This window comes from Drosophila takahashii, chromosome 3R, assembly GCF_030179915.1.
Source record: "Drosophila takahashii strain IR98-3 E-12201 chromosome 3R, DtakHiC1v2, whole genome shotgun sequence".
Lineage (NCBI taxonomy): Eukaryota > Metazoa > Arthropoda > Insecta > Diptera > Drosophilidae > Drosophila > Drosophila takahashii.
Window position 1 is genome coordinate 16,515,885 of NC_091681.1, and position 12,659 is coordinate 16,528,543.

Sequence of the window (12,659 nt, forward strand, 5' to 3'; positions counted from 1 at the left end):
CCACACGCAATTCGTTCTCGAGGCGCTGGCCTGTCACACATAAATCTCAATGGCACATGCGGGACTTTCGGGGGAATGGGGATCGCAACTTCTGATGCATCACTTGAATCTCACCTCCGGAAAAGAAGAAAAGGGTGCCAAGGGGTCTTGGTCTTGGCCAAGGATGCTCTTTTCCAATCCAATCCGGTTTGTGTCCATATGCCATATAGCAAGTTCGTAGGCCCCTGCAACATGGTGATTTATGAGAGCCCAGGAAACCGGGAAACAAGGCAACCAGGCAACTGGCCAACTGGCAGCGGTCACAAATAGAAGCCGCTCCAATTACATCACTCAAACTACAGTTAAGGTGACCAAAAAACACTCCCCGAGGAACTGGAACTCCGCGCGGCTGTCACATTAGGCCCCTCTAATCAGACAGAGATCCAAGTTTATCGCCGGACAAGATCTCCGCAGGATTACCAGTCTAGACTTGGGATCTGCCTAGATCTTCGATCAGGCTCTCTCTCTCTTTGTCTCTTTAAGATCTTGGCTGTGTGTTAACGGTCTGTAAACCATCTGTTGGCCAACGGCCGGTTTGGCCAACTTTACGAGCGGCGCTAGATGCTTCCTAACCCACCGAAAATCAAAATAAAGTGAGTGAAAAACAAGGGAAATGGGCACTGGATCTTTTATAGATTTCGATAACAAAAATTTGTTTTTTTTTTTTCCAAAAAAAGAACTAAAATATTTAGGAAATATTATGATTTTAGAGATTATTTTTTAAAAATATTGTAGTTCAAAAAATATATTTTTTTATTTACGGTCCCTGGTTTTAAAGGATTGTTCTTTTAATAATGCTATAAATTTACATATTAATTCTTGATTCTAAGGCTTTTTCCCAGTGCCTTTATTATAAGAGAACTTCTCAATGCTCTTTTGTTGTCTCTGCTTTGATTAAGTTCTGATAACAAAGTGTCGAGGATGGGGGATTTAGAGAGTAACCCGAGCTCTGGCCACCAACTTTGGACCACAACGAGTCTTTCTTTTAATTTTATTAATTGTTATTGCCGCAAAGTTACATAAATTTCTCTCAGGCATGGCGATAGATAGCCGTTCCACTGATTTGGTTAATAGCCGCGATATCGATATCGATTTCGTTGGCAGGCACAATAAAAATTGCTCACATTAAAGTAGATTCTGGAAGAAAGCGATCTATTGAGTGTCTCCGACATTCTTATGAGACAGCTTGACTGATTGTGGAAGAGACGGTGGAAGAATCTCCTCCAGCAGCCTAAAGACAAGAAGCTTTTCGAAATTTGAAATCAGTAAGATAAGATGGAAATGTTGGTTTTCTGAAAAGGTGGATAGGTATCGAGGAAATCTGAGTGACCATCTCTTTAATGGTTCTATACGCTTTAGAAAATCGAACTTTTTCTTTTATCACAGTAGAAATCTTAGTTCATGTTAATATGGGAAATTTTATTAAATTAGTTCAAGAATTGTATACCATTGATTATAAAACTCGTCAAGGCAATTAATTTATATTTTCTATATCTAAATTATGTATGAAGTATCCCTACTTATTCTACCTACAGATGATATCTTCAAAGTTGTATGTAATTTAATTCTTATAGTACACTTCTGTAGAGAAAAGTCCTATGTTTTCGGTGATTTAAAGGTAACACCCCTAGTCTGGTTCCAAAAATACTTCTACCCCAAAGCACCCCAAAAATTCATTACCTAGTTCAGGGTCCCGCGTGTGCTCAAGGTGCCCTTCACTGAAGCCCAGACCAGATGATACCATCAATTGCTCAACACTTCTCCAGCCGAACCGAACCCAATTAAAATCAGGCAGCAAATTTATTAAATTGCCATCGATGGCTGCCAAATTAAAATGTCAACGGCTTGCCGAAACCAAAACAAGAGGGCGGGGCCACGGGGGTGGGCGCAAAAAAGTGTCATAAACTTGTTTGACAGATTTCTTTTGATTCATGGAACCCATAAATAAAGCTCGCCAAATCTCTGGGCGTGGCCCAAAATCCAAAAGCCGAAAGCCCGAAAGAAACTGCAGCGAAATCAAAGTCAATGCGAACGATGCATAAATATTTTGGCAAACCAAATGAGATTCATTTGCCTGTCATCGTCATGTGGTAAGCACCCGCGCCAAGGAATGCAGAGCATAACCACTGCGATTCCGATCTCGATCTCGATTCCGATCCAGATCCCGGCCAGATTCAGATCCGCCGACGACCATTGCATGTGTCGCCCCCATAATTCTTCACCGATTCGGGCCACTTGATGATGACATTCATTGCCTCGATCGAAGGCGCCATCCAATTGACTCATGAATCTTTGGCTTACCACAATCGAAAAGTGGAAACTATACGATGGGCGGATAAAACCAACAGTCCAAGCACCTGCCTCCAATATAGAGTACGGATTTAGTGCCTATCGCGCAGATCATAACTTGTAACTGGTTCTTCCCGGTGATTCCATCTATCAGCCAGGTCCTGAACAGACTTCTTTATGTGGCTAGCCACACCTTGCTAACTAAGTGTCTACTAAATTCAAAGTGCATTGGCAAAGCGAAATCTGCACTGAAACGAAATGGAATGAGAGCGTTTGATCTTGATTTTGAAATTAAGATTTATTGGTGATAATTCGACTGTCTTTATTTAGTAAGCTATTGTTAAAAATAAGGTTTAAAAATATAAAATTATATAAATTATTATTAAAATATTTTTAATGATTAAAAAGATCTCTAATAAGTTTTTTCGTTTGCTTTAGATTATTTAATAACTAAAATATATTTTCTCAAAGAGTGTATAAAGGCAAAACCAGATTTTTTTTAAGTTTATGGTGCCTATCAAATCATAACTTTTTTTTTTTAGGAATTTCCAAGTTATTCTATTCGCCAATAGATATCTCGGAATCAGCGACCCTGAGGAGATAGTCTACCAGGGCATTGTTGATTTGCTGAAAAAAGTCGCGAATGTCGATCAACTCCATGGCGGCTGAGGTGGTTATGTAGGTGGGCCCATGACCATTACTGCAAATGGCCAGATCTGCCTGCTTGCAAAGCTAAAGAATAGAATAGATATTAAGAATAATATTTCAGTTGACTTATAGAGGTAGTTAACCCACTTTTTTAAGAGCCTGCCCGAAGTAGCACATGAGCACCACGATTGGTGGATCCGATTCCTCGTCATCATACAAACCCAACAGCGAATGACAAAGCACCGAGGATCCGCAACTCATCTGTAAGATGATTGGGATTAAAGCTCCTAAAATATTGTAAAAAATATAGATATTATTTACCTGCATACTGGCTGCCACAAGAGTGGGCCAACTCCTCTGCCACCAACATCCCCACTGAACTTGAAAAACCTGGCGGGCATTTAGAATCAGCGGACGATTTTGGAGTCGCCGGCGATTTAGCAGATCTAGCGAAGGGTTTATATCTGGTTCACGGCCTAAGGTAATTGAGGCAGGAAATTTTCCCCTGGTAAAATATTCCTTTAGTTCTAGTGAGTTAGCCACACTCTCTTCGCTTTTCTCGTAGGTCGGAAAATTATTTCTTCGCGAATGTCGCGAACTCCGTTTGTTATTTAATATCCTGCGACGGCGTTTGCTCAATTTTTTTATCGTATTATTTGCTGGCAACTTGGTCCCTCGAGTCGGTCTATAAGAAGGAAAAACTTTAACATCTCAAGAACTGAACTCAAAATTAATTACTTTTCGGGTCCAAAGCAACGTCGAAATCCATGATAGACGTTGTCCATAACAGTAAACAATTCCAGGACTGGCATTTTTATAAAACGCTTTACTAACAATTTTGTCTTTAAAATTTAAGTGTAAGATTCAAAATAAAGAAATGTTTAGGAGCCCAAAAGAGAGTGTTAAAATTTAGTTTCATTAGTTTCCCACCATTTTTTTTAGAACTGACAAGTGTCAACGCCTGCCAAGAATTATAGATCTGCCACAAAAGGGACAATTCCTTTGGTCAACTGGTTTCGAGTTTACTTCGCTTATTCCGTCCTGTAACGTATTCTCTCTATAATAAGGAGTTCTCCACAACTGCGATACGATTGCCATGACGGGCAGGAAGAAATGATAGTAGAAAAACACCAGGATGGGATAGAAAATTGGCAGTGACAGGCACAGAAGGCACATAATGACGTCTGGTGTTTTTATTTTTTTTAACGCCAACAACTTTTTGCCGAAACAAAGAGCCGTGCGTATTTCTATATTTCCGTGAGCGGCGGGAACTATGATTAATTTCTGTTCCGATAGATCTGCGTGGAGACTCAAGGCCCACTCGGATAGTGCACTCATAATTTATGGCGGCAGTGGCTGCCATCATAATTAGCATTGCAATCTAAATCAAAATATTTACAAATCAATTATTGTGATTAGCGACCGCCGCCGTAACTTCCACCATAATCGATCACCCAGCTGGTGCATTTCTCGGTCTCAGGTCTCCATTCCATAATCTATACCCCCAATCGACTTGGTGGCGACGACAGCATTTCACAGTAATCACAATTTGCATTGGCCTCTTAACCCGTTGGAAGATATATGCATATTCCTAGGATATATTGTGACAGAAAAAGTCTTAAAATCCATCATGATCTGTTCATTAATCTATTGCTCAGCATGTAATAGTTAATTATTTATTTATTTTACAATTAACAACTTGGAAAAGAGTTTATCAATCAATTTCTTTAATTTTTTATAGTTCATAGCTTTTTTGTAGAGTCCATTAGTATCCATGAAATATTTTCTATCCAGTAAATTATTGAATTTGGAGATATTTTTCATTCCTTCGTTAAATATCAAACACTAAAATATGTACATTATCGGTTATCTATATTATCGAGATGTTTTTAATTTTCATACACTTTTAATAAAAATTAATTCTATCTCTTTTCAAATTAAAGAGTCTAAAATCAAGGTTATTTTCTTCAAAAGGGAATGAATCCTAGAATTTCCTATTTCTAAACAAATAAAAAATTATTTGACAAACGTTATAACTACCCTAACATAATAAGACTTTTTTATATCTGCGGGTTAATATGTTTTCGTATCAGCAGGCGACTTGTAGCTGGTCACTTGGCTAAAGACAAAAGACAGCCTTTGGCGACACAATCAGTTTTAGATTTGTTTTTAATTGATTCGAATCGATTCGATTCGAATTGAATTGACTTTCTGTCAGTCTGTGTGTCGGCTGCTGGCTGTATGTTCGTCGCCATTTGCTGACAGGCGGCTATTACAATTTTATTAACATAAATTATTGCGTCCAGATCGATTCATTCGCGATATAAGTCGCCTACAACTAATGGAAGCTTAATGGTTGTTAATGCTTCGCGGTGACGGAATTCCTCACCGAAATAACTTTATTGACCCAATGTGCGTTTGATTGGCGATCTGCCATCAATTAATACTCATATCATCATATCATATCAGCGAAATAACTTCGGATTTTATTCGCTACCACACTGAGAAATCATGTTGGCTGACAGTGGACATGACAATATATATTCAGTAATTGAATATCTCACTGATAGCAATCTAAATACGATTCTGTCTGTGATCTGTGAACATGGAAAAGCCGCCAGCCTTGAGGCGAATCGCCGGCGCGTTTTTAATCGCTCGGAAAACGCGTGCGATCGGCTCAAGGTGTAAAAGACTGGAAGTCAGGTTTTCGAGGATCCCCGGAGCGGTGGGGGTTACCCCGAACCAGCTGCTATAGATTAGGCTATTTAAACACCTTAACGGGCTTCACTTGCCACATTTTCGGTCGGCCACGGTTTTTAATTAATCTAACATCTTGCCCCCAGCAACTTATACTTGTAGGGTTTTCGCGGAAAAAGGGTCAGAGGTCGTTGAGGCGAGCACATTAGGCTGGAACACTCGACTGCCGGGTTAATTAAGTCATTAGCCCGAAAATGTCCTGCTGCTGCCGCTGCTCCTGCGCATAATTAATCATTTTAATTGTCTGACTGCATACCGAAGGATAATGGGGAAAGTAGAAAGAGCAAAGGGCAGATCGACATTCAAAAGGTTGCTTTGGAAAACTGCGGGGGAGTTTTTCCTGCTCTATGTTATTTATAGGGATAAGGATATTTGGCATGTGCTTCCCTGTTTCACAGGCGTCAAATTCTCCGGCACACAAAATGTTGTCATTCCGCTTAATTGAGTTAATTGTTTTGGGGGCAGCCTGCTTTTGTGGCCTGGCGAAATCACTTAGACCACTTACGAGCAAGCGTTTCAAAATAAATTTAAAGTTTTAAGTTTTCTCAAAAGGGGTAAGGCGGGGTCTAAACCACTGTGATATTTTTGTAGATTATATCAATACGAATTTTAATTCTTACTTACTTTGGGGATACAATATTTTACCAACACAACATTTTAATCATTTAAAATTGAAGCTTTACATTTTCTGTGCTTATATTCTGTACCTGTAAAATATAAATAATAATATGACCTGATAAAAAATCATAAATTTTTTTAACCACAAAATCCATATTGGTAGTAAAGATAATGAATTTTTAACAAATATGCATTGGGAAAAATAATTTCTTAAAAAGGTAATCTGATTAACATGGTTTAAAATCCCTAACACTACCAAATAATATTTTATGACTTTATAAACGAGCATTCTCGAAACTGAAATTTTGTATCAACAAAGTTTGCTTTTCATCGTGAAATACAGTCCAAGTATTTACTATATGACTGTGCTAATCAGTAGCCGACGACCTGTGTTTCCCACCTGCAACGCCCACTTAATGACGCGGTCATCAAGAATGACGTTGGCGACTCCCCCGGAATATTTCTGCAATTTCTAAAGTCCCTCAGACACTGTCAAGTTTATTGTACAAACAAATATATTTTTTTTGCACCATGTGATTTTTTTTATAAGCTCTATCTAAATAGATAAGATAAATGGTATTCAAAGAAATTCGCGCATAGCTGATTTGACTTTCCTTTGACGTGGGCTGTATTTTTGGGGCCACACTCAAAATAAATTTAACCCTAAATTTTAGAAAATCGCCATTAAAATTTCTTTTTTCTAAATACAAGAAAGTTATTTCTAAATCTAAGGAAATTTTTCTTAAGTCAAGAAAGTTTTCCTTAAATCCAGGAAGTATTTCTTAAATGTAGAAAATGGTTACCATGAACTAAAATCACCCTAAAATATAGAAAAAATGCCCTTAAAATTAGAAATAATTTTCTGAAAAATAGAAAGGCAAACGAAAAAAATAAAATATTTTGGCAACACTTTTTCTAAAAATGAGTGCCCTAACCCTAAAATTAAGCTAACCCTAAATAATAGAAACATTTTCTAAAAAGTAGAAAGTTTTTCTAAAAAATAGAAATAGTTGTTTTCACATGCTCTGGCACACCAAAATGGTCAATGCCAGAACTTGTCAGCTGCCGGGCGGCTGTACTCGTAGCGCAGACGGTTAAAGCGCTTGGTTAGAAATCGAATCGACCCTGGTTCGAGTCCCAGAGCAAACTATTTTTTACTTTTTTTTAAAGTTTTTTTTGTATTTTTTTTTTTTGTATTTTTTTTTAAATTTCTTTTTTTACTCTTTTTTTTATTCCTTTTTTTTATTGATGGCAAGCGGTAAACCGAAAATAATTTGGTTTATATTCAGCTATTTACTATATACTACACATAATATAAATTGCGATAGCATAAATATATACATAAGTATATATGTATGTAAATGAGTAAAACGCGAATGGTCAAAATTATGCAATTAGTATTCAAATGTGTTCTCCGCTTGACCCTTTACATACAATGCTCGGTTTGCCACAGCAAATTTAAGTGCTACAATGGCCCAGTATGTAGGCCGTTCGCTCCTCGCGCGGGAGACCCGGGTTCGATTCTCACCGACGGACAAGTAAAAATGTAAGTTTTTTTCATGAAGATAAAATGTTAACTAATCATAATTTCTACATTCCCAATCTTCCGCAGTCCCGTAGTCCACATTTACAACCACATTTGGCTTTGGTTAGATAAGAAATCCAAGCGCAAATACATAATAATAAATACATAACCTTTAACATTCACAATATACAAGACACACAACGCCTGCATATGTATATAGGGAGGAGTACATAATATAAACGTATATACAAAAAAAAATCATGATTGAACATGTTTTTTTGTTTTGTTTTTAATTTCTATTTTTTAGGAAAATTTCCTACTTTTTAGAAATTTTTGCCCTTAAATTTAGTAAAATTACCCTAAAATTTAGAAATATGACGTCAAAAAAAATCAAAAATATAGAAAAATGTGACCCTAAAATTTAGGGCGAGCTTGTCTTGAAGACAAAAGTAGGGCGATTTCCTTGACTTTAGGGTTAATTTTATTTTGAGTGCATAAGTTTATGCCAATTTTGGTCAACATCTAAAATTAGTTAAAGGTTCCGGCGACCAGAAATAGATTTAGATTTAGATTTAGATTTAGCGATAGGCAAATTAACTGGTCAAAGTTTAGAGAGCTCTTATCAATGTCCCGATAATCGATTTGAAATGAGTTCGCCTCTCCCACGCGACTGATTCACGGCGAGAATTGCCTCCACAATGCAGGGCATTGTTGTGACGTTATTCGCTGCACTTTGGGCCGTTAGTTAATGGGTATTTGTGCAAATCAACAGCTAGCTGGCGAAATACGACACTGGAAAATGTCTACGCGCCAAAAAGCACAAACGCCACCCCAGCCACCAAAAACAATCCGCACAAATACAATCAGGAAAAAGTGACTGCAATCTCAACGCTCACACTGTCAGGTTGAAAAATGGCACGTGATGGGGGATCTATCGCTGGGACTGTTGGTTTGGGGGCGCGGAATAACCGAATAAAAATTAGCATATATTTAATTTTTTTAGTAATCATGGGGGTTAGTTAGTTATACTTAGTTATACTTAGGTTGGGCTAGAATGATATTTCTTTTAATTTGGTAAAAAAATTTACAAGTCTTCAATGTATTGTTTAATTGTATTGCAGTTTTCCGATGTTATACAACTTGTAGCCTACCTTCTAGGGCTGATTTTATTGGCATCTATTGGCTGATTTCAAAAAAAGTTTAATTTTACAGCAGTTTCAGTTTGTTGCCAAGAATTATTATAATGCAATATCTGTGCTAAAAAATTATTTTTTATATTTGACCAATAATCAAATGTTTATTACAAAGTTTATTTCCAAAAACAAGGTTTATTTTTATGCTTTTACAAATTACATAATTGTTGTTCATTTAAAAATAACACTTTTCTGGCTAGTGTTGTCTTCTTATATTTTATTTTGTGCTAATTAAAAGTGCTTAGACTCAAAAGTAAAAAACAACATGCATAGAAATCACCATTAGGTGAAAAATAAGTTTCAAAACATACAAAAAATAAAATGTTTTAAAAAGCATTAATAAAACAAAATTAGTTTAACGTTAGCTAGTTTTTATTTTTATTATTATTTTTTTATTATTTCAAAGTACTTTCAAAATTTTGGTTTATCATAAGTAAAAAAAATTTTAAACGTCTAATCAGTATATATTTTTAGAACTTGCATTAAAATGGTTAAAAATTATTTTACTATTAATTTAAGAATGGTTAAACGAAAAAACTCTTAGCAACATAACATAATTTTATCAATGAACGAACTAAGTTCAAGTCCTCTACAGAGTCTCTTTATGCTCGTATTTTGGATGTTATTCGGGGTATCGCTAATAGATGAATCATAGATTTAGCACCCTTTCATTGACTTGTTCCGCAATTTCGTCAGATCAGAAGGATGAATTGGGAATCACGGATAAACCGAACATCGAGTCCGGTCCCCATCATACAGTTCCATTAACTACGAGTATGGTGGACCATTCTTTCTTTTACCTGATTCGCCCACAACTCGCTCTCACTCACTCTCTCCCTCCCGCCGCACTCTCTCTCTCGTTCGCTCCGCAGCACAGCAAACGTGCTCGGCATGAACTGAACGGAACGCACGAAGCGTCGCCTCATCGACAGGGTCTTTTTGCTCATGGTTTCAGTCTCTGACTAGCACGCTTTGGGAACACACTCAGTGAGCGGAGCGTCCGCAGTCGCAGTAGCACTCGAAGTCCGCTTATCCGCAGTCGCAGCGTTTTCGAATACGTTTTTCAAATACACCCGATCCATCTGGCACATCCCAACCAACCATCTATCTATCCCAATCGAGCCCATTACCGTGATCGCGTCCGTAATCGCGTCTTTTTGCCGTTCTCGATGTTCCGGTCTTATGTGAAATCGTGTCCCAAGGAGATCGAAACAATAATCTCATCGGATTGGAAGTTTGAAACGGAAAAGTTCGTTTCGAAATCCAAGTATTGCTGGCCAAGAGAGTCGTTACAATTTGAAAAGGCCGCTAAAATCGTTTAAAATACGAGCAATTCGAAGAGCAGAAAATATATATCAAAAGAATATATTTGGTTAGTGCTGTGTTTGAAAAAGAAATTTATGAAAATGTTGAATTGTTGTTGCCATAGGTTTTAAAGTGTGCAAAGTGCAACTCTCTTTAAATCAACGAAAAATACAACGCGTCCAAAAAAAGAATCGTAAAACTGAAAAAAGCAAACAAACATAAAAATAAGGTGCGTAATTTTTCCGTTTCAATGCTGTTACATAAGTTCTTTTTTAGTAAGTTTGTTGTTCCCCAGAAATATTTCTTCGAATGTTGCTAAATATTTCTCTGGCTTTTCGTCTTCAGTGCCTCTGTTCCTAAGCCAACAATTAATAAACGTTTTCAAGTTGGTCGAAAGAAAAAAAATATTTTTCTATATTATTAGATTAGTTGTTTGGAAATACTAAAATTCATAAATAGTACCAGTTGTGCTAAAGCATTTTATTAAAATATATTCGTGCCTTGAGTTTGTGGAATTGTGGTGAAATATTTGGTATCTTTTAAAATAAATTGAAATCATTTTCCACTTGGCAGCGGGCCGAGTAATGAGTGTATTTAAATGTCCCTCGAGGGAAAGTAATTAAATAATAAGTTGTGTAAATACGAATCAAAAGCATTTCAAACAAACAAATAGCGAGCTAAAGCAAACGGGGAATAAAAACGTATTTTCTATTAGTCGGATGCTAATTGACATTAATTTAATTCATATTCGATTAGATTTCCACACCTACGAAATATATTACTAGAACCGTAATCTGAATGCATTTAGCTATAAACAGTTTAAATGTGATTTACGGCTAAATAGCAAACAAGTTTTTCCCCAAGTACTTTTCCGCCTTAATCTGGCCCAAATAAACAATAAGTAAGACAAACAAAAATGGCAAAATATTTTTTTGCAAACCGGCGAAAGCAAACGACCTTAGGAGAACCTACTCTATAAAAGCGAAATTTATATAAATTTAATCACACACTCTTGGGGGATTATTTATAGTTTTTGCAAAAAGCATCCACATTTGCGAATCTTTATCGCCGTCTGCAGATGTATCTGTATCTGTTGTTGTATCTGTATCTGCGAATTGTGCGTATCTCTATTTGCAAACGCACGCAGGCGCTTTTAATCTCATTTCGCAAAACTTTTTTCCTATAATTTTCTTTTTTTTACGTCTGCTCTGCGCGTGCAGTTTTTTGTCCTATAAATTGGCGGCGTCGACTATTATCTAACATTGTGCGCTATTATCTAAGCTGAGTTGTTGTTCCTGCTGCTGATTTGTGCGGCGTATCTGTGTGTGCGAATTTGCGTTATTGTCGCCTCAAATGGCAGGCATGTGTGCGTCGGGTTCAACAACTGCTAATCACACGGCGGATCATAGTTTGGACAGCCGACCGAAAGACAAACTGCGAAATATGGGGATCGCGATAAAGAATAAAACTGAATGAATTGTAGAGAGAGTGGGTGCTGAAGGTGATATCCTTCATAATTAATGGCACCACCGAGTGCTTAACTCAAATCGGCCGGATTATTTATAGAACCTATTAACTGTTTGGCATTTCTGAGATATTTTCGAGAGCATTTTTGACATTCATTGTGGGTCTAAGGAAAATGTTTAGTATTTTTCAAATTCGCCTATTATAATAATTTGTACTTCAATTGAATTTTAATTTTGATTGAATTTGATTTATGATTGAATATAGTTTTAATATTACATAACTTAATATAACGTTAAATATTTTGGATTTTATATTTTTGATTTTATTTACTATAAGAATTCGTACTTAAATTTGCTAAGTTAAATGCCCTAGAAAAACATTTTCTTATGAACAATTTAATAGATTTTCTAAAGGCTTCAATTAATCAAGTTAATAATGCTATCGTACATTTTTTGTATCCCGATCAAAGTCTATTGTTTTTCCCATTCAAGTTCTCACGTCACAATTTCATTAACTAAAAAATAAAGACCCCTCAAGGGCAAAGAAAATAATTGATTGAATTGTTTAGTACCCCCCACGAAACTGTTTCTGGCAACGTCAATGATAATTCAATAAGTTAAAAGCCAAACCTAACAAAAAGCCATTAATATGTTCACTTAGAAAAAGCCGAAATGATTAAACAAATAGTATGGAAAGTCCCGAATTAATTGAAATGGAAATCTAATTTTCGGCAGTAAAAAAATCGTTTGCTTTGGAATATTTTATACCTTTTGGACCCCAGAGACTGGCATGTTTTTCCATCGGACTTGAGATGTCAT

General features: G+C 36.5%; 2 protein-coding genes across 3 annotated transcripts in view; one reads left to right on the top strand and one right to left on the bottom strand.

The window, feature by feature from the left end:
- Positions 1 to 2,793: 2,793 nt before the first annotated feature.
- LOC108064284 (uncharacterized) lies at positions 2,794 to 3,930 on the bottom strand. Its single transcript, XM_017151736.3, has 4 exons — positions 3,715 to 3,930; positions 3,298 to 3,661; positions 3,124 to 3,237; positions 2,794 to 3,060 (listed from the first exon to the last, which is right to left on the bottom strand). The coding sequence occupies exons 1-4, from the start codon at positions 3,786 to 3,788 to the stop codon at positions 2,887 to 2,889; spliced, it is 726 nt and encodes a 241-aa protein (XP_017007225.2). The 5' UTR covers positions 3,789 to 3,930; the 3' UTR covers positions 2,794 to 2,886.
- A 6,110-nt stretch (positions 3,931 to 10,040) lies between these two features.
- bnl (fibroblast growth factor branchless) overlaps positions 10,041 to 12,659 on the top strand; it is a 44,628-nt gene continuing 42,009 nt past the window's right edge. For both annotated transcript variants that reach the window (XM_017151808.3, XM_017151809.3), the window contains exon 1: positions 10,041 to 10,603. The gene's annotated coding sequence lies outside the window, so the exon portion shown is untranslated. The remainder of the gene's footprint in view (positions 10,604 to 12,659) is intronic.

Coding starts and splice junctions, on each gene's coding strand:
- LOC108064284 (XM_017151736.3), bottom strand. CDS start 3,788: ATGCCAGTCCTGGAATTGTTTACTGTTATGGACAACGTCTATCATGGA. Junction 3,238..3,297: donor TTGTGGCAGCCAGTATGCAG/GTAAATAATATC, acceptor ATCATCTTACAG/ATGAGTTGCGGATCCTCGGT. Junction 3,061..3,123: donor TCGGGCAGGCTCTTAAAAAA/GTGGGTTAACTA, acceptor TCTATTCTTTAG/CTTTGCAAGCAGGCAGATCT.